Source organism: Piliocolobus tephrosceles, chromosome 1 (assembly GCF_002776525.5).
Source record: "Piliocolobus tephrosceles isolate RC106 chromosome 1, ASM277652v3, whole genome shotgun sequence".
Lineage (NCBI taxonomy): Eukaryota > Metazoa > Chordata > Mammalia > Primates > Cercopithecidae > Piliocolobus > Piliocolobus tephrosceles.
In genome coordinates this window covers 137,309,633-137,335,642 of record NC_045434.1, presented here as the reverse complement: position 1 = coordinate 137,335,642, position 26,010 = coordinate 137,309,633, and the positions used below count along the sequence as shown (strand labels likewise).

Genomic DNA, 26,010 nt, shown 5'->3' with positions numbered 1-26,010 from the left:
CCACATTTCGTGGTCCAGAAAGGGATATAATTCTCTGGTAAGTCTCCTAGAAGTCAGATCTGCTTTTGCATGTTTTTAATTCCTTTTAGCATACAGTGAGATGCATCATCATGTGTTTTTACTCCAGGCACTAACAGGGCCGGAGTTTGTCACCAAGTCACCTTCACGGGCATCTTCACAGGCCTCACCTTCATTATGTCTGCTCAACCAATTAAAAAAGAGAGCCAAGTAATCTTATTGCCCCCTTCCCAGAATGATTAGAGGATTAATGAGCTAAACAAAACACTCTCAGGCTCAGGAGAAACACTAGTCTACAAACACGGAGCATGGCAAGCTCTGTGGTCTGCGAGGGGTGACATCTGCAGATGAAGAGAACCGCAACCCTTGCAGCGCCTGATGCCGCGGCGGCCAACTCCATCGGGTCCTTGGTCTTGGTCCATCCAACCGGGGCCGAGCGCGTGCTCCGCGTGCGGATGAAGCTGGGGCACCAGAATTTCTAAATTTTAATTAGTATTTATAAAAAGCATCAAGATGCTGAGTGTGAGGATAATTAGAACTTTATTGGAGGCTTACATTTATTTCAAGGCTTGGTATTGTTTTTATTTGGAATTACATGAATGGGGGCAGGGTGGTGCGATAATCATTTCCGTGCTTAGGGCTTCTCAAGGTCACAAAGTGGTTCCAGGTTTACTATTCACTTCAAAAAAATTCACCACAAAATTCAACAATTTATTTCCAAAGGATTACTTCTTTCCAAGCAAGCTGTCTTCATGAGGTACTAAATTCTTTCACCAGTACAGATTTATCAGAACACCTTGGACAGTGCTACAAATCTAAGAAGAAAATTAAGTATCATTTAGCTAGGGAGTAGCCTCTGCTTTGAGTCAAGGGCTGGTCTGATGAGGTCTAGATGAAATTTTCAGGACCACCATCTTGATGGTTTGTAGATAAGCTTTGGATCCTAGAATCTGAGGACACACACACACACAGAAAGGGCCAGGGTCTGTCAAGGGTCCTTGGTGAGCTCTGTGACCCCTGCCGCTCGTCGTTTCTAAATATTCCCGACTTCCCTACTCTTGTGCCCTTGCTGAGACGTGTGCGTGCATACAAACAAAAGGTATATATTTCTACCCTGAGTTTCCACACTTTGGACCCCCTCCAGACACCATTCTGAATATGACACTCTGCTGCAGGGTACTAAAAATGGTTCTTTCCTCAAAATAAAACCTTTAAAGATCCCTTAGTAGCTATTTGGGGACTGGAATTCAATTTCAATTCTCCACCCTTTGGCCAGCTATAGATTCAAAATGTTTACATAAAACATTGAGAGTATGTACGTCATGACAAATTTGATTTTTCTTCTGCAACAGCAATTTGTGCTGTAGTTACCACAAACTATATTTTTACTTAGAAAATACACAAAGCAATAATGCACCTCAACAAGAGAGAACAGATCTTTCAAAATTTTATTTTATAGGTAGCTTTGATAAAAGCTTCAGATAGACCCACATACTATACAGAGTTTGTGAAATCTACACTTTCAAATCATAATATTCTCTATATTAGGCTATTATATTTAGAAGCATGACTTCTCAAATACTTTTATTACAAGTAGTTCTTGCACATAAATGTTATATCACAATAGCAAAAAAATGTAAACTTCTGCAAACTACATAAATACTATAATATCTGTCTTGAAGTTATTCTCATTTTAAATCAGAATACACTCTAAATATTTTACATAGAAAACTCTGGTTGGTAGGCTACGTGTATGAAACATTATTTTTTCTTTCTTACTGACTTGTCTTTCATGTTGTCTACTTAGGTCTCTGAAGGAGAAAAATTCAAAATAGAACCCAGATCAAAATTTAGTTCACATGTAAGCCAGATACCAGAAGGATGCCGTTAACTTTGGGAAAAAGATATAAAATTATTCTACAAGCTAAATCCAACATGCCACCAGTTGGTATGGAGGTAACTGAAGATAAGGACTGGAGTCAAGCTCATATTTCATTCTATGTGGAAGGCATTCAGCCTGCTTATCAATACAGCTTTTACTCTGATGTATAGAAACATCTGTTTTCAAACGAACACCTCTTTCTCTTTTCTTGTACAGCACAACAGATCATTGCTACAGCTCTAGTCCTAGAGTGGAAAGTCTAGGTAGCCTGTGAATTGATTTCACCTTCACTGTCCTTCAAGTCTTTAAATGCAAAGTGAAGTTGTTTAAATACACACACGCACTCCCTGACATTCTCTTTTTTTTTTTTTTTTTTTTTGAGACAGAGTCTCACTCTGTCACCCAGACTAGAGCGCAGAGATGCGATCTTGGCTCACTCTGCAACCTCCACCTCCCGAGTTCGTGATTCTCGTGCCTCAGCTTCCCAAGTAGCTGGTACTACAGGCATGTGCCACCATGCCTGGCTAGTTTTTTGTATTTTTAGTAAAGTTGGTTTCACCACATTGCCCAGGCTGGCCTCAAGTGATCCACCTGCCTCGGCCTCCCAAAGTGCTGGGATTACAGGCATGAGCCAGCGTACCTGACCTCTCTCCTTGATTCTTCACACTGTTCTTTGGTCCTCTTATTCCTCTGCCCCTTTGCTGGGTTTTCTCTACCTGCTCCTTAAACATTGGTGTTCTCTTGGCTGCTTCTTCTCTTACGGCAGGAGTATCAGCTGGATGTTTCATAGGCACTTCAAACTTCACATTCTCTTCTCCTTGTTTTCTGCATTAAACCCTTTACTTGCTCTCCACTATTTTTCACCATCATGAGGGAAAACGAGAAATAATGTGGGCTGGTGGGAGGCACTCTGGGGCGGTAACCCTGTATCTGAAATACTCCAGGGATCCATGTTTCTTTCAATAGTCAGACTAATCATTCCCCAATCTCATCCCCAGATATCTTTGAATGAAATCAATAAAAATCAGTAAAAACAGGAAAAAAATATATATATACACACACACACATGCATATATACACACATGCACAGAGGACCATACCAAGGTCTTTTTCAGGTCAAAAAGGGTTTTCACATTGACCTTTTTTGTTACTTTTAAGTATTTTTCCTCAGAATGTTCCTTTAGTTAAAAATCAGGTTTAATCTGGAGCTCTTACTGATTTTTCTTTGATTCCTACTGAACACCTACCTACTGGCCATGGTTTCTTTGAGGAAAAAAATACCACTGCTGAAGCATTTCTAAACATTGTTAATGCATGCAGAAAGGACTACATAGACTTTCCAAGCAGCTATATAAGGTGGCTCAAGTAACATTATTATTTATTTTGGTCTAAGCCCTTTCGTAATGTCCTTTTAAAATACAAAGAGAATGGCTACGAAATGGTGCCAGAACCCAGAAGGCCCAGCCAGACTGACAGGAGCTCTGAGCAGTTCACAGGACAAGTAGGGACCTGCCGTACCTCTCCCATTTCTGTGCTTTCTCTAAATGCACCAGGTTCTCTCTTTACTGCCCATGCTTTTAAACTATGAAAAACAAATTTTAAAAGAAATGTAGCAGTGATTAATGGAGACCTCAAATAACACTGTACATGGGCTTTGTTAAGAAACAGGTAACTATTCTTAACAGCTCTTTTCCCAGAGGAGGCCTGGGTGGGCAGAGAGGCGTCCAGAGTTTAGGAACTGCTTTTATTGCAGACTGTGCCTTGGCTAATACTATCCTCTATGTACTGGCTGCCTGTGTCACTCCTGCTGAGGACCGTGGAGGGGACGCGAGAGGGACGCCTCTCTGAGTTCTCCTGAGAGAAGCAGCAGATCATCTTCTTCATGGTGCCGTACATGTCCTCGTCCTTGTAGGAGTAGATGATGGGGTTCATGGCGGAGTTGAGCAGCGCCAGCAGCAGGAACCACCTTTTCACGTGCTGCACGCCACACTGCCTGCAGTTCAGACCATCGAGGAGCAGAACCACCAGGCCTGGGGTCCAGCATACCACGAATGCCCCTGCAAGGAAAGAAGAGGAAGCAACAGACGCTCAGACCTTAGGGTGCTTATTCAGGTTTTCTTCTCTCCCAGCCTTCAGTCAGTGGCATCAAGGGGCCCTCATGATTTGTTTTGACAACCGCAAGGCAAACTTCCACCTACCATCTGAGCGTTTGAGACCTGGGCTTGGTACAGGCAAAGAGCTGGGAACCTCCTTGACTATCAGTCACACTTCATTTCACTTTCTTTTCTGCTTACCCAGGTCTTGTGATTATGAGAGGCTCACATTTACATTCTGCTTAGGAGGCACTGCACATGCATGATCTCCGTTAGTTCTCTGAACCACACTGGGAGGCTGTTGCACTCATTATCCACATTGGACAGACAAGAAAACCAAGGCCCAATTCTAGGGGGAGATGAGGGGAGAACTCTCTGACTCCAGGGCTCCCACACTTCACCCTACATTCTGCTGTTCTAGAAATCAGATTTTCTAAATGTGCTCTTGAAAATAAGACACAATGAGTCTATGGCATCCTCCTAGTGGTTTAACTAAGTCACCTACTCATAACTTTCATTCTTCATAAATTCATGTGGATGCTTAGTAAGCACTATATTCTTTTTGACACATTCATGGGCCATCTGCATAATCATCTGCTCTACATTTAGATTTTTTGGTCAGAAATAAATCTTTCATGAAGAGATAGTTAAAAATCTACTTTTCAGACTCTGTAATTGAACATGAACAGTAGTCTGTTCTGAGTCTCTAGCCACAGGATCATACTTATCTTACCTCTAAATTTCATGATATTTTTCTCCTATAAGACATGGGTCCACTGTTTCCCTACTATTACCATAACCTCAGATAGCAATAACAACTAATCTTTACACAGCACTTACTATAAGCGAGGCACTGGGGCAAATGCTTTCATTGATTAACTCACAGGACCACACTATGACATTGGCATTATTATTATCCCCAGGAAACTAAGGCACAAGAGAAGTTAAGTAACTTGTCTATGATCAAATAACTCTTAAGAGACACGATTTTGAACAGAGGCCATCTTTCTCCACAGGCTGTGCTCTGGGCCACTATATGACCCGCCTCTATAGTATGATGTGGTTGCTTTTGTTGAACGTCCTTGTCATCTAAATGCACTTGATTGTCCATTCATAAATATTCATCTGAAGCTTACAATGTGCCAGGAGCTGTACTAGACAGTGAGTGAGGTGAAGGCCATGCACTCAGGGAGCTAAAATACTAACAGAGGAGACGACAAACAAGCAAGTCTATAGATGATATCACCAACTACTCTACTGGTTAGAATTAGTTCTGCACAGCATTTCTCTTGTTGCTTTATCTTACTTCTAAGAGATATAATACTACGCAGGGCAAGTCAAGGATTATAGAGAGGCAGTGTAAGGGAGGGAAGAGGCACGAGCTTTGGGGTCAGACACATATGCACAGCTCAACCTATAAGCGACCCGAATTATGGGAATTACTTCACTTTTCTCAGCCTCCATTCCCTCCTTTATATAATTAAAGCTAATAAACCCAACCATGTGAGGTGGTGGTTGTGAGGATCAGAGGTCATAGGTCATTGAAACTGGTACCCAACACTGTGGTGGGTTCACTAAGCAGCAGTTATCATGAGGTGCTTTGTTTCCACAAAAAATATCTATAGGTTTAGTAGCTAGCAAGGGGGTTGAATTCCTTATTTCATAATTACAGTTCAGCAGTGGTTCTCTTTTTTCTCCACCCTGAATTATTATTTTTGGTCTGGCTGATATATGTGAATAAAGAACTGGACTTGGAGATAAGAGATCAGAGATTTGGGTCCTAATTCTTCACTTACTGTACAACTCTGGGAGACCCATGTCATCGCCCTGGGCTCGGCTTCCTCAGCTGTAAACTAACGACTGACTTTAGGCTAGGTGTGAGCTTTTCTAGTGGTGGGGCAGAACTCGTTAGTGGCTGTGCAATCAATGTGACAGGTTCAGACTGGTGTTTTGTTTTATTTAGACTGGTTTGAAACAAATGAAAGAACTGGATGGGAAGCCAAGTTTGGAACTACCAGCTTGAGAATTCATTTTAGTAAGTTTTTAGCCATACCACCCGATAATTGTGTCTGAGAAACAAGTCAAATTTGTTTGAGTTTTATGGAGAGTTAAAAGCCATAGTTTCACAGAAATCAGCAGTTTCCTACTTGGAAAAGAGTTCGGAAGTGGCTTCGCCCTATTTTTCATTCATAGGAAAAAGGCTTTCCCCTTTGTACATCTCAGGACAATCCGGGCAAAGGAAATGCCCTGGTCAAGGGAGGCTCTTCACCTGCTGAACAATGGTTGCTTCTCTTAAATGCCTTCATTTAGGCTGGGCGCGGTGGCTCACACTTATAATTCCAGCACTTTGGGAGGCTGAGGTGGGTGGATCACCCAGGTCAGGAGTTTGAGAACAGCCTGGCCAACATGGTGAAATTGTGTCTCTACTAAAATGCAAAAATTAGCCGGGTGTGGTGGCAGGTGCCTGTAGTCCCAGCTGCCCGGAAGGCTGAGGCAGGAGGATCGTTTGAACCCAGGAGGCGGAAGTTGCAGTGAGCCGAGATCATGCCACTGCACTCCAGCCTGGGCAATAGAGCAAGACTCCATCTCCAAAAAAGTATAAAGTAAAAAAATATATAAATACCTTCATTTACTTGAAAAGAAGGATTGCATCCAAACTCTGCCTGTTATACTCTTCCATTTGTTTTGTGTGATCTCCTGCAATAGCCCAGGAAAAGTCTGTGCTTTCTCTATGTGATGCCCTTCAGGGTTTTGAAGACAGTTAACGCTTCGTGTCTTTCTTTAGCCTTTTCTCCAGGAGACACATATTTAATTTTATCTACTGGTTCCCAGATGGATACCTCTGGACGCATTCATATTTGTTAATGCTGAGTTTTTTTTTTTTTTTTAAGTAATCTGGGCTTCACAACACAAACTCTTCTTTGAACCCTGCTGGTTCCCAGCAGTCATAGTCTGAGCATTGAGGCTAAATACTCAAAAGACATTCCTTTTAGTTTCTTATGGAATTTATGCAGATTGGTAGGCAACTGTCTGATATATATTTTCAAGGATTTATCATACACACACACACACACACACACATACACACACACACACAAGCCCTCCCTTCACTTTTAAGCATTAGTCCAGTTATCTGTTTGAATGTTCCTGACATCTCCACATTCTCTATGAATTCTCCAAGACTACAGAGCTCAGGGTGTGGGGGTGTGTGGGGAGGTCTTATATTTAACTGCTGACAATAGAGCAAACCCCCCCCCCCCCCCAAAGAATGAATTGTTGGATAAACTGTGCATCTCTTCCGAGATGTGTTTGGAGAGAGATCTTGGCCTCCAGGTGGAGGAGGCTTGGAACAACTGTGTTTCCCAGGGTCACTGCCAGGGAGCATCGGCTCAAGGCAACATCTCTGAAGCACCTGTTCTCTAGTTTAGCTGCCTAGTATGTTTGGGCTGTTCTGTCAAAGAAGATTTGCCTTTTGTTGTTCACTGGAAACAGTATAAAGATAAGATCGGCAGGTTTTTACTTCTCTTCTGACACCACGGCCAGCTGATCAGCCAATATTTTGCTGGATTCCTTTGGATTCCTTCCCTCCTTCCTCCTCTATCCCTTCCTTTCTTCTTTTCCTGGCCAAAAAAAAAAAAAAAAAAAAAAAATCTTTCCTTTAACAAACCAAAGAATGATGTAATTGTGATATATGCAGCTTCATGGTCAGACACAACATACCACGGAGGGGCCCTTGAAGTCCAGAGGTACCCTCCCACTCCTCCTTCACTCTCTTTAGTAGTTAGATGCTTTATGGCCCACAGTTGAGCAGGCTAGCATAAAGACAGGAACATGGCTCTGGTGCCAGGCTGCCTGGGTTCAAATCCTGGCTCTTCCACTGATCAGCTGTGTGCCTTTGACCACATCATCTAACTTATCTGTGCTGTAGTTACCTCAGGTTTAAAATGAGGGCAGTATTAGTAACATTCCCAAGGGATTTATAAAAATTAAATGGATTAATTCATATACAATGATTAAAACAGCACCTGACACAAAATCATTGCTCAATAAAAAGTTTATAAGGTTTTAACTGAATGAATTATTTTATGTAATTCAATGAAAAGGGAAAATATGTAGAATTACCATATGACAAGCAGCATCAATGTGAAGACTTATTTGGAGTGTTGGGTCATGTGATTAATTCAAAACAGAGTTTTGTGCTGGGGAGAAAACTTTCATGCTAAAAAAGTCACATCATTAAAAAATTAAAAAGTCGCATTAAAAAATTCACATCTAATAACATGAGAGTGGGGTTTTAGGAAAACATTGGCAATTTACTTTTATCCTTTTTTGAGTGTGTGTGTGTGCGATGCACACTTGCAAGGGGGTGTACTATATTATTCAAACAAAACTATAAAAGAAATTGTGAACTTTAAAAAATAACGCTTAAAAGAATAAAAATAAGAATACCTGTTTACTTACCACCCAACTTAAAGAACTTAAAGAAACTTAAAAGAACACTATTGTATCTTTAGAGCCTCCTGGGTGCCCACCCCAGTAGCCCTCTCTCCTTGCTGAGATAAATGTATCATACATTTTGGGCTAAACATCTTCTTGCTTTTTCTCATAGTTTTCCAACATATGGATGTAATGTTAGACATCATAGTGTTTAGATTGATCTGTTTTTCAACTGTACCATGATTTACATTGATTTTGATTATTAATACATTGGAATTCACTTCTAGCATCTTATTTTGTTATTTGTTTCATTTTCTCTATGTTTCGTTTTTTTCCCCCTCTTTTTTTGTATTGAGATTTTTTTTCATTTACTTTGGTTTCATTTTCCCCTTTCCATTGGTTTGGAAGTTATAGACTCTATTAAATTTTGACTTATATGCTTAACAAAGTATAAAGTTGGCCAGTGTTTGTCCTTCCTTCCCATCAACATAAGGACCTTGGAACACTGCCACCTGGATTTTTTTGGAATTATACAACTTCATATAGAAAGGACTCTTCACATCAAAGTTGGCAGCCATAGCTTTTGATGTCTGGCTTGTTTAGTTTTTCTCTCTTGACAACACAGTAACCCTCTCTTGGGAATAGCAGAGAGAATAAAAGTGTTACTCTGTTATGGGAAATACAGATCACTGCAGCTAGATGGGGCCTTAAAGATTACTAGTGTTTTTCAAACTTTTGACCAAGCCAAATGGAAAAGAAAGGAACTTTTAAAATAATGCATATTCCCTGGTCCCACATCAGACCCAGTAGTCAGAATCTCTGGGGTGGGACAAAGAAATCTGCAGGACTAAAAAGTTCCCTGGGTGGTCATGATGCGCAGCCAGTTTTGTAACCTATTTCCCCACGCTGACCCACAATGGTTTAATCAAGCTGACTCCATAAGCAAAACTGTAGATGCCATATAGACTTAGCAAAAAGCCATGGAAAAGAGAGAGGGAGCAGAGTTTTTTCACATGAGAAAATAAGCATCTCTAGAGATGAATAGCTTCAACTTGCACTTGGGAAAATGTTTGAGCACATATGCAAAAATAAATACACAAAGAGTGGCAGCAAAAGTAGTCTATAGGCAAGGCATCCACAGTCCTACTCTGCTGCTCTTTGGCTCGCCGTGCCAGGAATGCCTTCTCACTTCCTAATCTGAGGCCTGCTTTTCTTTCTAAGCTTAGTGCATACTCTGCCTTCTCCACTGGAGCTCTCCCATCTCTCCCACCACAGTGTCCATTTCCTCCTCTCAACTCCTGTAGCACTTTCTACCTATTGCATTCACGTGGCACTGGGCACATTACCTGCTTAATTCCTCTCTAGCATTTCCTGAGAGCTCTGGGTCAGGCAGGCAGTGTGCTCAGGGCTTTACATGCACTTACCCTGTAAAACTCACAGTCCTACAAAGTTGCTACTTTTATTATTATCCTAGACTAACATACAATAAATCGGAAGTTTAGAGTAGCTCAACAGTTTGTCCTAGGTGCACAAGCCAAAAAATAGAAGTTATCATTTGAACTCAGGCCTGACTTCCCCATGCAAACTCTTGAGCACTGAGGTAGTTTTTAATACATATGTCTTGTGTCTCGGGTGTGTTCTAAGCTCCTTAAGCATGTACGCTGTGCCTCATGTGTTTATATATATATATATATATATATATATATATATATATATATTTTTTTTTTTTTTTGAGACAGAGTCTCGCTCTGTCGCCCAGGCTGGAGTACAGTGGCCGGATCTCAGCTCACGGCAAGCTCCGCCTCCCGGGTTCACGCCATTCTCCTGCCTCAGCCTCCCGAGTAGCTGGGACTACAGGCGCCGCCACCTCGCCCCGCAATTTTTTTTTGTATTTTTTAGTAGAGACGGGGTTTCACCGTGTTAGCCAGGATGGTCTCGATCTCCTGACCTCGTGATCCGCCCGTCTCGGCCTCCCAAAGTGCTGGGATTACAGGCTTGAGCCACCGCGCCCGGGCTCATGTGTTTATATTCTTAGAACTAAGTATCGAGCCCCACACTCAGTAGCACGGGAGATGAGCCAGGTGAATGTGGCTGAAATTTATTCATCCCTTCAGGGATTGACAGGGACAGAACCTGGACCTGACGACTCTAACTCCTGTTAACGAGGGTCTCAGTCGAAGTGACACTCAGTTGGGCTGGTGCTGGAGGGCAACAATGACTGTGCACTGGTGAGAAACAGCGTGATGCATCTGGGCAATTCCAAGTGGTTCAGGATGGTTTTAACCCAGGAAGATGATTGAGGAAGTAAGATAAAGTCTGAGAGGTGAACACAGGGCTAGATTCAGAAGGGCCCTATGTGTAATAATCAAGAGTTTGGATTTATTACAGATCAGACAGTAATAAGCCTTTTTCAACCAGGAGTTCATGCAGAAAATAAAGTCTGAATGCCCTCAGGCACCCATTGTATGTAATGAACTAACTTCTAAACATCTAGAATGGTGTGAGTTCTGTACCATCCTTGAAAAGATTAAGAAAATATTTCTACGTTCCACGGTTCATAAAGGAACCCCATTGAGAAAGTCTAGATCATAGTTTTTCCAGACAAAATAGCAATTCAGTGGGTTGTGAAGTCAATTTAGTGAGTTGCAACCAGCAATTTTTTAAAAAAATGAAATAGAAACAGAAAACATCAGAGTGCATCAAGTATAGTAAGGGCACGTTTCATAAAACTTGTTTCAATTACACAGAAAAATAAGTGTGTGAACTGGGCTGTGATACAAAATGTACACTATTTCTTACTGTGGGTCCTGATTTTTTTTTTTTTTAAGTTTGAAATCCACTTCAATAGATCAGTGGTTTTCAAACCACTTTTTTTTTTAAGTAGAGGAATACTTTTCCTAAAGGAAATATCTCGTTAAACTTCAAAATCAGAGCTGCTCTGACTAAAGAAAGAAATGGAGGAGGGGGTGTTGACTAAAGCCCTGTGTATCAGAATGGGCTCTCATCTTCATACTCCAAACAGCCTCTCTCCACACACGTCCGCACACCGAGGCCCCTCTGAGGGACTCTTGGCAACTCTCTGACCACTACTTTAAAAATACTGTTATAGAATGGTAGTTCTTTGAAGATTTTGAATCAGGGATGTGAATAAATATTGCATTTTAGAGTAAATCTTTATCTGAGTGCTCGGGACGGACAAGAGGTATTTGTGGAACTAGAAGTCAGTTCCAATCTGCATCAGAATCATCTGAGCTGCCTGCTTAAAATTCTGATTTCTTAAAACCTAGTCCTGCCAAATGAGAAAGTGAGGAAGGTGTGATCTAGGCACCTCCATGTTAGCCATCTCCCTGGGGAATGCTTTTGCATAGTAAAATTTGAGTACTGCTGGCCTACAAAGGGAGAGTCATCTGAAGACTAGCTAAAATCCAGGTGAAACTATCAGGATATGAAAAAGCAATGGTTGTGGAGATGGTCAGAGAAGTTGTAAGGGGGAAGGAAATGTGAGACCTGATGAATACTTGGATCTAGGAAGTGAGGGGAGGAAAGACTGCAGGGTGAGTGGGTAGCATGTGGCTATGATAACTAAGCAGGCAGACAGGAGGGACAGGTTTAAGAGGAGGAGACAGTGTTCAGTTTTAGACGTCGGGCACTTAGAACGTCTGTGGCTTCTCCGGTTGGAGATGTGTGGAAGGCAGCCAGGAGCGTGGGTCAGAACTCTGAGAGCTCCAAACTGAAATGCTGATTTGGGAGTCATCAGCAGTAGGTGGTAACTGAGGCAAATGTCCTTCTATTAATAAATATTTACTAAGCAATTACCTACCAGTGCCAGTGAATGCCTTTATGATGACTAAGGTTGTATAACAAACCTATTTCCTTCTGTGGCCAAGTGACAGGTCAGTTATATTGATAAGAAGCAATTTTTAAAAAATTTTAATGATGCTCTACATTCCTTCAGTACTGTTTAAGAGACTCACTAATAGTTCGATTAGACTATACATAAGCTTTCCTCTAGTAATTAAATAAACTAGTTTGAGAGCTGTACTCAAAAATCAATAACAGGAGTTCAATGTTAAAGTTTAGTGAATAGTATGCTAGAATATTCAATTACAGCACTGAGATGATATCTTAATGACTGCAATTTAAGGTAATCAGAAACATCAAATTAAGGAATGTCTAACACTTTGGAATGTACAATTATATTGGTGACAAGCGAAGTAAAAGATCTTGCAAAGTCCCTAGTCAACATTATTGTTTAGATACTCGATAACAACCCCCACACCCAAATTTGGAAGTTCACAAAACACCTCAAACAGTACCTTGGTTAATACCTCATCTCCACATCATAGGAAATAAGAAGGGAGAGCACTCTCCCGTCAGAGAAGCACCCTCCACTGGAACGTATTTCAGACGCATTCCTGGGGTTTTGGTGATGGACAAGGTCTCAGTTTACACGAGGCCTGTTCAACACTCAAACTTTTCTATTCCTTCTATTTAGACTTGCAGCCATATTTCCATCTGTTTAAAAATTCACACATGCAATTAATCAAAGAATGTTGACATATGAGTGGCACACAAATAAAACATCCATAATGATAAAAACAATCACGCAGAATACTCTCACTTTGCCACATGGACTACTAATTTCATCAAAAGGGAGGATATATTTTAAATCTGTTCACTCTCTTATTCTTTGTTTTTAGTCTAGGAAAAAGCAGCAGGGCACAAGCAATAATACTAACCTAGTAAGCCGCAGGGCCATCTGATTTACTAAAATAGAAAATTATAACTCTACATAAAAGTCAGGTTTGTGGACCTCATCCTAGGGAGGCATTCTTCTTATTTGAAAAGGAATTGTTAAAGTAGAATTTCAAAGTAAGCATCTACTTTTGGTTAGAAGCATTATAATGTATAAGTCACACAGTAACAGAATATTCAAGTGAAAATGCTCTTACGACATTAAAGAATTTGATTAACAATTTAAAAATAACACTTTCAGATGTGGTATGCAGTCTAATTCACATTCATTTACCCACAGCATTTCAGAAGTCCAATAACTCAGAAAATAGATTGTCACATATGTGAAAGGAATGAAAATATGTACCTTTAGTAAATCTGACTTATATTTTTATTGTAGAAAAAAAGACACTAAGATGCTTCAAATCGACGATGAGCAGTTAAACATTCCATAAATGATTCATTTAACACTATTGTTACTACTGTTGGATATTTTGATTCTAACGACTGGTTTTAGATACTTGTTTTAAACTTGTGGCCAACTTTCCAGCTTTGAAAACTGAAAATCTTGATACCAAGGGCAATAAAAGATAAAATTTAAAGCAAAGGCATACCAGCTAGAACCACTGCCTAGACCTAATTCTAGTGTTTAACTACAGGCAACAGCTGGAAGTCATAAACCGTGTAAGAAAACACCATCTCCACCTCCAGATTCCACTTTAAGTGTTATGTATTCTAAACAGCAATGCCTCAGTACTTCACTAGCTATTATATCAAGGGCTCTGTGGCAGCTAAAAAAGGTGAGGTCAGCTGTGTGTACTGACAGAGCAGCAGTTATTTGCCTGGTATAATCATAAAGAACGACAGATCCCAACTAATCTTCCCAAGGATTGAACATTCTTCCTGCTGAAGTCACTCCTTTGGATTCAGAAGTCCTCTGTTGCAACTCACCTAGAAATGCTAACATATTAGGCTATGGGCATGTAGTATTTAATCATATAAACTGTCATTAGTTTATATGATTAGGGGGAATGTATAAGAGATATCTCTGATGGGGTTGAAACACTGTGAAAGGACTACAACATTGGACATTGCACAAGAAACTTGACCTACCTAGGACACAAGATTCTGGACATAACAGATGGCACAAAATATCATTCTGAGTTCAGAGGAAAGGAGTACGAATGAAGTGGCAGGCACTGGGGGCGTGGTTGAAACCACACTGCCTTACAGAGAGATAGACCTGGAAGAACTATAGCATGCTACAGCTCAGGAATGACATGGTCCTGACACAGGCTACCACTTTCCATCCTCCACTCATGGTTAATAAACCATGACACTATTTGTTTCTGGGCTCAGATATGACCTAGAATCTCTTGCAGCACAATGCTCCAAGCAGTTTCTGGCAATCAAATAGAATCAGTCTTGAAATGAAACCTACTTATCCCCATTAGAGTAAAATGAGCATAGGGTTGAAATCAAGCAGACCCTGAGTTGAAATCCTGGTTATGACTAAGGGCAAATCAGATCACCTTCCTGGGCCTCCATTTCTTAGCTATGGAATGAGCATAATGATATGACCCAACAGGATTTTTGTGAAAATTTAATGAGATAATATGTGGGAAGTGTCCAACACAGAAAGCACTCAGAAAATATTAGTTCTGACTACCCAGACAGTGTTGGTTACTTCCTCTGCTGTCCTTCTTAGGCAACTTATAAGCAGATCTGGGAGAGTGTTTCAGTTGCTGCTGTATGCGCACACAATTTCTCACACTCTGCCCTGTTTCTGTATCCATCTGTCTGTCCTGCTGGACTGAGACCCTCGGGGGAGATCTCTTTTGTGTCTTATTCAACTTAGATTACCCAGTGCTTAGCCAAATGCCACACACCTAGTGGTGCTTAATAAATGTTTGCTGAATGAAGGAGTAAGGAGTCTTGACTCAAGTCCAGATCCTGGACTACAGTGTGAGTTTTAAAAGGCCATTCTATTTCTCTGCTCCCAGTATCTCCATCTATATGTTACTGGGATTGGATGAGAATGCCCTATAAGGGTCCTGTCTGCTGTTACATTTGATGGTTGTGGGGTTCTCTCATAGCTTCCTTTAGTCACAGCCAACACGCAGTGCTAGGAACTAAGGAGAAAGGCAAACATGGATGCTCTGCATTGTGCAATGTGAGAGAATCTTGTGGTGAAACTTAAGACATCTGTCACCTGACTCCAGCAAAAACTGGGATCTTGATGGAGTACAGGAATGCTCTCAGATATTCAATATCTAACATGCAATGGGCATTTGTTAAGTGTCAGGCACTGTGCTCATCACTGGGAATAGCAAGGTAAGAGAGAGAGGAGTAAATTATTCCAGGCAAGATATACCCAAGATGATGTAAGGGCACACTGCCTAACTGTCTTCACAAGGGCTGAATTTAATGTTCTCTGCAAGGCCACCATGTTCTGTGTTTTTAAATGGACAGGAATGTTAAGAATCCCTCTGGTTGGGCATTATGGATAAAGGTGATGCAAAGGGGCTCACTGAACATCCACTCTTTCTCCAGGTCTCCAGGACTGTACTTTTATCCTCTCTCCTCTTCTACTCTAGTCACAAATCTATGAGTGCTACACCATGTTTCTAAGCTCCCTCTGTTTAAAAATGCACCATTAAACAAAATGTTGCCAGGTTTGATGATGACGGTAAGAGGTTCCTAACTCAAACAGAGAAAGGCCCAGGAAGCAGGGCCTACTAGCCTGTCTTGGTCACCAGTATGGTGGGCAAACCCTGAGGATCTCAGTCCCCGCTTATTGTGGGTATGCAGAAAATCTGACAATGAACAAAAGAACAAATGTATAAACAATATTCCAAAGTTACACAGCAATCACACTAAGTACTAATGGAACCCTTCAGGCTATTTAAATGATGTGAAAACTTGTATAAAAATACCATATGGACATGACTTTCCTGAGTGTAAGGTCTTGCTGGGTGTGCACTAGAAAATATAATGATAATGGTGCCTTGTGGAGTTGTGCAGTGTGAAGAAACATCACTACTCTAGAGTTCAAGAGTTATTTTACATATATTTTTGAATGATGTAAAATAGCAACATATAATATGTATTATAGGTCAGTAGCGCTCAACAGCTCTATCTTAAATAAAGGAAAGATGTGATTTGTATAGATAGTCTGAAGAATTTCAGTCATTTCATCATGCTAGTATTTGTCATTTTTGATGAAATCATATCAGAAAAATTCAAAAAGAACTTTAAGTTTTGAGGTCACAAATACTCTGGGAATATTATAGGTTTTCAAGATTATTTTTCCTTTCTAGCTGACATTTTCTTTGAATGGTTGCCAGGGCTTGTTTTTTTTTTTTTTTTAAATCTTAAATTTAGTAAACTGTAAAATCTTTAGGTCTTTACATTTAGTAAACTCAGCTACATTTAGGAATTTTATAATGCAGCTAACACCCCTGAAAATCATGATTCATCCAAACAGTGGCATACTATGCAGCTATTGAAAATAATAATATCGATATGAAAGATGTTTATTATATATCGTTTTTAACCAAAAAAAGGTTCCAAAACACTATGCATAGTATGATACCATTCTGATTACATTAATTAATTCATTAAATAAACTGATTGATAAATTAACCAGGCATTTGTGCATGTCTGTGCTTAAAAAAGATCCTGAAACAGATACCCCAAAATCCTAGCACATATAATCTTTAGGCAACATGATCCAAATTATTTTTACCTCTTCCTTACATCTTTCATTATTGTTTTACTTTTTTGCCATCAGCACATCTTTCTTTTAAGTAATACATCCTCACTAAAACTACTCCTGTTTCCATTTTGGGAACAAATACATTTGCATGCACTAGATTTCTACGGCAAGAAACACTGTAAGATTGATACAAGTTAAGAAACTCAAAAGTCATGACTGACTTTCCCAATTAATCTTTTAATGGCAGTTTCACTTAATTTTATCTACAATTTACTAAACAGAAAAATGCACCGCAATTCATTTTATATGAGGGAGTCATTCAAGGGTAAAACCACAACATAATCCTTGAAGTGGAACCAATAAAAATCAATTGTATACAGTGTGCGCTTTGTTATTGCAGTATTAATTTAAAATTTGTTCTATTAGTCGTACATTAAGTCACAAAAAGCACAGGGAAACGTACTGTACTGTACACTGAGCCAAAAGTCACAAATGATCGTTTTCCCCTTCTCTCCAAGAGCACAACTCTAGCTGGTCCCCATCAGAAAACAGGGGCTGGGGGAGATGGAAGTCACTACAGATTATGTATTATGGGAGTAGGGGTTGTTAAATTCATTCATTTATTATAAGAGGATGAAGGTCGACAACTCCATCTTCCAGATAACCAAAGCTTAAAAACCTTTAAAATAGAAGCATACCCTCCCTTCCTTGAGAAGTGGAGCCTACTGATCACACCTCTGTCTTTTCTTGACAAACTGTCATCACCATGAGCATGTTACCCTCAGAGTGGGGGTAACATGACTGTTAGACTGTAGAGTTGCCCTTCACTTGTGCCCTCACGATGGAGCCATACCTGTGTTCCCTGTGCCCCTAACAGGCACTGCTGACCATTCAGTTTGCTAATTTACGGTCGACTTAGAATGCAGATAACCACATCTGGTAAGAACTGCAACTAAATAACGTCAACAGAGCTCTGAAGAATGGTATCATGAATAAAGCACTTTGAAAGGCTTTGAGACAACTATTTGTGTTCAGAAGACATTTTCTACCATGGGTGTAGGTACCAGAAGATTGTTTTATAGATTAAGTAAGTCCAGGGACACCAAGAACACACAATTCATATCCATATGGGCTAATTTTAAGAATTCATTTTTTCTCATGAAAGATGGACAACACGCCACCATTGTGATTACTGAAAATCCAAACAAACAAAAAACAGCTAAACCAAAAGAAGAAGAGGGGATGGAGGGGTAAAAAGACGAAGAAATAATTATTTAGCAAGTATTTATAGCTTAGTTACCAAGTTTCATCTGAGACCTGGACACTGGCACTAGGACCCAGGAAAACACATTCATCTCTCTCTGTCTCTCTCTTTTTTTTTTCCTATTCCAGGCCCTCACTAAAAGCAGGATAAGTGAGCCTTGGACACACACACAGATGTAGAGACATGCTGCTGTGAGTGTACACTGATAATTCTTAAATACTCAGCTTCTCCAATAATGTATTTTGCTTTTTTATGCTTTTTGCTGCCAGGAGGGGAAAAAATTCAAATGGCAATCATTTATAGTTTTAAATTGGCAGGGGTCTGATTCAGAGCAACATTCAAATTCTATCGAAATACCTTCCACTTGTGACTTCTGATCATATCTAACTTTTCCTTAAGCTTGTTAGAATTGGTATTTACTCTGATTTTCTTCAAAGGGATGTAATATGACACCATCTTTGTTTTCTAAAGGCTTTTTAAAAGTTTACTTCGTAATATACAAAGCAATGTTAGTAAGAGCACAGTGCTCAATCCCAAGAATATGGCACTAATTACTGATTATCCTTTGAACTGGCAAGTCATAAGGCCACAGGTGGAGCATGGACTTGTTTTCTTCCTCTCCTTGTTTCTTAACTCCTTGGCTGTCCCATGGTCCTCCAGGCCTCTTGTCTCACATGTTCGCCTTTATACACTTTTCTTCATTTTCTCTTTTTCCTCAGGAATTCTGCTTCTTACAGAATTTCCTCAGATATTCTGTAAATATTCTGTTTGTGATAGCAACCTCTTAATTTAGTAACCCCTTCGAACTTCAAGAGCACTACATTGATTCCATTGTTCAGATTATGGGTACGACATTGCTGTCCAAGGACTTCATGCATCATCCAACAAGTATTTATTAAGCCCCCACCAGGAGCCAACGTTAGTGCTAATACTCAGGACACAGGTAAACAAGATGGACATGAGCTCTTCCCTAGCTCCTGACTTCCTTGGCTCCTTCTCATAGTTTAGGTCTCAGCTCCAAGGGGATATCTTTGGAGAGGTTTTTCTTTGTGCCATATAAATTAATACCCAGCCCAGCCATTCCCTAAAATATTATTACGCTTGACTTCCTTGTATCCCTCTCTGCGGTTTTTTTTTTTTTTTTTTTTTTTTTTGCTTATTGGTTGATGGGTGGATGGATTGATTTGCTTATTGTCATTACCCTAGTTGGAAAGTAAACTTGACAGTGGGAACTTTGCCCATTTAATTCATCTGCAGGTACCTTCCATGTATAAGGTGCTGTCTAGTTCCCCTCTAGAGATTCCAATTCCATGAGTCTGGAATGGGGCCCAGGAATTTGAATGTCTACCAAATTCCCCGAGGGATTCCCATGCTCAGGTGAAAGTGGGAGGTGTTGGAGTTTATACAAACCCAGATCTCTAACTCATCTGCCAATCCGAAAGTTTGATGACCATATCTGCTTCCATCCCATTGGGGGATCCTTCTCCTGAAAAGATACATTCCGAAGGCTCCTGGGAAATGTCACTTGGTAATAATGAACGGCATGGGCCTATAGGAACTTATAGAAGATCATGTCAGTCAGGCTCATGCTCAAGAAAAAAATTAATGGTAACGCACAATTTGGTTAATAATGTACTATAATGACAAAAATATGCATCCAGAAAAAAGAAAAAGAAACATTCTTTGGAAATGTTTTCTTAGTTTGCACTGAGCAAACTTTCAAAGTTTAATAGAAGGAATATGAAGGAATGGGAGTAGAGTAAGGAGCAAAGCAGAAAGCGGCCAAGGAAGGCAGAGGACAGAAATAGAACATGTGTAAGACATAGCAAGGGAAGGAAAGCAAGGGACAGACAGGGCAAGCGGTACAGGGCGAGGCCATTAAGGTACCCCATAAAAACCTGAAGAGAGAAGAAAGGCTGCTCTTTGAGTTAAGCCCTAAACCAAAGTCACCATGCAGAGATATTGTAGTCCCACACCTGTAAAACCTTTACTGAAATCTGACCGAAGGCAATGACATCTCAGAAGAAAGAATGTCACCGGAGCCAGGGATGTCTAGAAGAACCCTATGCAATTCCCAGAGAGAAAACTTCTTGGTCAAGATCAGCCTGTTCTCATAGCTAGTTCTGCTAGTTCTCTCTTGTTCTGATTCTCTTCAAAAGGCAACCTGTTTGTAACTGGACTTGCCAAGTATTGAGTAGCTGAACTCCTTGGTAATTGTATTTCCTCTGTCCAAATAAACATGTCCCCATTCTAGTTAATTAGCTACATAAACAGACTATCCAGAGACAGGGCAAGCCAAAGGGAGGAGAGAAACAGGCAAATCAGCTGGGACCTCCGTCCCTCATTCATGTTCTTCCCCCTGCCACTGTTAGTGCCTGGTGACCTCCTCCTCATTCTTTGAAAGCCAGCTCACTTTGTCACCTGTGTGGGAATCTTTCTCCAGTCACTCTCCTTTAGGTTGAGCAACGTTCCCCATTCCACAGCACACTCTACAGACTTATTGTCAAATCAGACACCCTCAGTGGATTATCCATCTGGTCAGCTAGACTGAGAGCACCTTCAAGGGCAGAAACACTGCCATTTTCAGCTTGGATTTTCGACACCTGATCAGACCAGATGCTTAGTGGGTGTTCAACTTTCAGAGAGGCAGCAAAGGAAAGCTGAAATGTCAGAGAGGAAACACAGAGGGAATGCAATGGAAAATTAAATGTGCTCCCTGCCAGGATTTCATGTAGAATGACTCATTCCATTCTACTGTTTTCAGATGGAATGTTTCTCAAGCAATCAACCCTAATCACTTTTACCTTATCCCCAGGTAAGTGCGAGGCTACAGCACCACAGGAGACCCACCTTACGGATTTACTCAATAGCCAATTCTGTTCCCAAGCTTTGCAAGTTGGTTGTTTGGAATTTAAAAGACACTGTCATGAGCACACTGACTCGTGGCTCATAGGTCACTCAGGAAAGCCTATTTCCCCTGTATATAGTTGATTACTTTACAGGCAATTCCAGACTTACAGCAATTTAATTTGTAATTTTTTTAAAAAAATTCTTGGCCAGTTAACCTTTTTTTACCCTTGCTAATATTCAGAAGCAGTTTCAACAGTCTCCTCTCAAACAGTGAACCTCACCTTGTGTGAGACCCTGCCAGTTCCTGCAAGGAGTAGAATTGGTCCGCCTCTGTTTTTTTGGTTATTTCTCCAAGACCCCTCAGTCCTTCCCACCATTCCTGATATCTCCCACATCTCTGTATTTGAAAATAAGCTGGCCTGGTGCAGTGGCTCACACCTGTAGTTCTAGCGAACTCCGGAGGCTGAGGTGAAAGGACGGTTTGAGCCCAGGAGTATGAAGCTGTAGGAAGCTATGATTGTGCCACTGCATTCCCACATGGGTGACAGAGCAGGACTCCATCTCTAAAAAAAATAAAATAAGCTAAATTACATCTTAAAACATGTAACTGATTATCCTCTTTACACTGTATGATATATATATACATACACACATATGCACATACACACACATACTTCAAAGATACAGGCTTACTTTATGTTATATATAGGTAATTCAGAGTCAATAAAATAGAGTATTGGTAAAAACTCTCATTAGAGAAATACTGAACATTCCAGGCTCTTGGGTGGAAACCCAGTTCCCTATTAAGGCCTTGCCCCTACTGAAAATTTGACTGAACTGAGTTTCTATCATTTTGTTCTGGAAAGCATGCAGCAAGCTCAAATACAAGGACCACCTGCATGAACAGTGCTACACTGCCGATCCACCACGATCCCCCCGAAAGGACAGTCACAGTTACAATCTGTATTGTGAGCCATAAACAGGCCCCCTCCCCATCTAGGAGCACTGATACAAAATTCTAATGTGCTTTTTCTTGTTTCTTCCTACAATCATCAACTCACTTATAAATCTCTGTAATAAGTGTTGGGAAGTCAAGATGGTTTGAAAGACAATACCTTTCCTCCAACTGTTTGCCCCCAGTAAGTCAAAATGTGCATACACATAGAAATAACTGTCATAGGCAGTAAATGACACATATTATATAAATGGAATAGGTGAATGAGTCAGGAACTTAGAGAAGATATCACAGGTTGAGGTAACTGAAGATGACGTGATGCAGAAGATAGGGTTTAGGAGCAGGGTCACAAAGGAGTTGCAGGAATTGCATTACTAGGGAAAAGGAGTACTCTCAATTTGTCCCTCTACCCCTCTGGCCAAATATGTAACATAAAAACACACCAAATGCCTTCGTGATCAGGTACCATCCCTTGGTGCTGTAATAACAACAAGCTGGGTCACCTTCCAGTGCACGTTTCACCCAAAGAAACTGTTATCACAGATGGCTGGGCAGCTAGGGATTCTCCTTTAATTTTGAATGGTTTATTATAACCTAGAACAGAAGAGTGTGAGGCTCTTCTTACAGGCCATGAGTTTCCACATTTGGGTAAATCAAATATACTGAAACCACATTATGTCATAGTTTGAAAGAATCCTCTATTTAAAAAGTTACTTTTACTATCCTAGTAACCAAATGAGATGAGTAAGTCAAAATGTGTAAACAACAATAAATATTTTGTAAATTGTTAATCATTGAAGAAACTTCTAAACCACATAAATATAGAGGCTGAGAACGATTAAAGTTTAAATGGTTCTTTCTTTGAGTTAGAGATTGTCTGCTTTGGTTCAGGATATGGGAGAAATCAAACACCCTAAGTTCAGTAACGGGAATGTGGTATACCATCTCTCTTAAACTGTGGAACTAAAGACACAATGACCCTCAAATAACAAAAAGCTCATACTCATGTCCTTTAGGCTTTTCCGCTGCCCCCTAGGAAAAACATTAGAACTTCCTGTTTCAACATATTCCTTTTTATTTTCCTGAAACAAATGTGTTTATTATTGTAAACAATGACTCATTTGGCATTTTTACCTAATGATATAGATACACTGAAACATTTACTAGTTAGGTAAACTTGGGAAATACTCCCTAAGCCGTGTTTCCTCATCTGTAAAACAGAGACAATAAATCCCCCTCCTAGGATTGGTAAGGACTGAGTGAGAGAATGGATATAAGCCATCTAACAGTGGGTCATCATCATGATCATTAGCTTGCTTTATTACTCCAGGAAAGGCCTTGTGGGGTCTGATATTTGAAAACCTAGAACAGCATTGGTCAGAGGGGCAATATGGCACAGTGTTTTAGCAGCATGGCTTCTAGAGCCAGACTGCTGGATTCAAATCCCAAATCTATCACTTCCTTATGGGTAACCTTAGGCAAGGTGTAGTTAACCTGTTAGCCCACCTGTACCTCATTACCTTATCCATCACATGGGGATAAGAACACCCAGCTGCAGGGGTGGCTGTAAGGGCTAAATGACTTACGATACCTAAAGTGTCCAGAACAGTGCTTGGTGCAGAGTAAGGCTCTATGTGTCAGCCATTCTTGCTGTTGACACTGCTCTCCAGCTTTAAAGATGGTCAGACTCAAACTCAAGAATCTGGGAAGAGCTGGAAAAATGCTTAGAAACCAGAGCTAAGTGAGATGCAGAAACTAACTACTCTTTTCTAAGTAATTCTAGAGGGGTGTTGACTTTTCAAAAATAAATTTAGTCATTTAGAATAAAGCTGCCCAGATGGAGCTAAGTGAAAAAGACCTGAGCGGTAGAAGTAGTGTGCCGAGACTGAGCCATTAAGCATGCCTCTATTAAAGCCTAGCCATACTGCAAATATTTTTTTAAAAAAGTTCATGTCCACTTTCTCAACTAGATAATATAGATATCAGGGATTGGGACTATATATTGGTACCATTTACTTTCATATTTCCAGTGTGTAGCACAGTGCCTGTCATAAGGCAGGCATTTAATCAATATTTACTAATGAGTAAATGATCAAATGAGCGCATAAATGAATAATCTGAAGATACAGGTAGCTATTTGCCAAAGTGCAAGAAGATCTTTGCATACTAATAAGAGTTGAATTTGACCCTTAGATAACCAGGTTGGAGCCGACAGCAAATGAGAAGACAGATGAACAGAAGTGATGTTACCATACCCTGGAAAATCAATTTTACACTTCCTATGGGTCCATTTTACTGAACAGAGGTTTAATTATGAATCATCTTGTTTGCTTGGCAATTCTAGTTAGTCCAGCCAGAGCAAATGTGTTTCATGGGGCCTTTGGCAAGACTGCTTGTTTCCTTTTCTTTGTATGTGTGTGTACGATGATTCATAACACATACCCATGCAATTGAAGTATTTAACGTTTGTGCCTAGTTAAAATGAGATCAAGTCATCAGCCCATTCTTATATAAAGTCTTAGCAATAAATCTTTTTTTTTTTTTTTTTTTGGGGGTAGAGTCACAGACTCTGAGACTTGCAAGAATTCTTACAGAGTGCCTATCTTTCCTCCCACTCTATGAAGGAATCTCCCAAACAGCACTACACACAAGGATCATCAACATCCACCTAACACTTCCCACAGGCCTTCACCTCACTGCACCAAGCTGCCAGCTCCACTGGAGAGGAGCTCTGATTTTTAGAAAAGTCTTCTGACAATGAGTTAAAATATTCTTCCTGTAACTTCTACTTGGTCCTAGTTTTAACTTTCAGACCTCTGAACTAAAATTCCTTTTTCAGGTAACAATTCTTAAAATGTTTTAAGAGAATTGCTACGTCATTTCTTCTCTTCTTTGGTGACACTCCCCCAATTCCTTCATCTGTTCTGGATCCTTCAAAACTTCAGTTACCTTCCTACAGGTGCTTACTACACTGACTAAATTCCTCTTAAAATGTCATGGCCAGAATTGGCCTTAAGATGCACCATGGACTGACTTGTGTCCAAAGAAAGCAAAACAATTTGTTCTCCAACACTGGATTCTACACCTTTGATTAATGTGCCTGCAATTGCATGTCCCTTTTTGGAGAACCAGGTGGGCATGACGTCATCTACCCCACAGCATATCTGGTTCATGGAAACCCTCAAGTCTTTTGTTTTCCTTGAACGTGCACTGTTATCAAGATGGTCTTACTCATCTTTGCGTATTTGCGATTTGCAAATGTGTGTATATGTGTGTACGTGTGTGTTTTATCTAAACAATGAGCATATCTAGTCTCTTAAAATGCTGTTCTTACTTGTTTTGGCATAACATTCTACTCTGTTGATGGCTATTTAGATCTGGAACCTCCTACTTAACATATTAGCTATTCTTCCAACACATTTTGCCATTTACATGCAATTTTTAAAATATCTTCTACAAGTCCAATTTTACTATTTTGCTGAAGAAATACAGACCAAGTGCAGATTTCTCTGGCACTTCTTGAGATTCTTGCTAGATTGACATCAATCTTGTCTTAATCACCAAACTTCAGGTGTAACTGTTCAGTTATTGATGAATCTCCTAACTGTTCTAGCACCCTGCCCACAATTCTTGGTCAACAAAATATTGTGTCCAATTATCAAAGGCCTTCTGGACATCCATATACTATATACTTTCTAGAGCATTTTCTTTATTTAACTAGCAACCTTATCACAAAATGTAAATTGAGTTGTTTAATTTACCTGATGTGGTATGAATGTCACTTTTTTTTTTTTTTTTTTTTTACTTAGAAACCCATTCTACATGGCTGGGTGTGGTGGCTCACACCTGTAATCCCAGCACTTTGGGAAGTCAAGGCAGGCAGATTGCTTGAACCCAGGAGTTCAAGACCAGCTTCGGCAACATGGCAAAACTCTTTCTCTACAAAAAAATACAAAAATTGGCTGGGCATGGTGGCACACGCCTATAGTTCCAGCCACTCAGGAGGCTAAGCTGGGAGGATTGCTTGAGCCCAGGATGTCAAGGCCTCAGTGAGTCATC

General features: G+C 40.3%; 1 protein-coding gene across 2 annotated transcripts in view; it reads right to left on the bottom strand.

The window, feature by feature from the left end:
- Positions 1-1,449: 1,449 nt before the first annotated feature.
- Positions 1,450-26,010, bottom strand: part of LPAR3 (lysophosphatidic acid receptor 3) — an 83,343-nt gene continuing 58,782 nt past the window's right edge. Inside the window, exon 3 of one of the 2 annotated variants that reach the window (XM_023207388.3) lies at positions 1,450-3,957. In XM_023207388.3, the coding sequence (XP_023063156.1) occupies positions 3,632-3,957 (326 nt within the window). In that variant the 3' untranslated portion in view covers positions 1,450-3,631. The remainder of the gene's footprint in view (positions 3,958-26,010) is intronic. The other variant, XM_023207397.2, reaches the window with a different exon arrangement.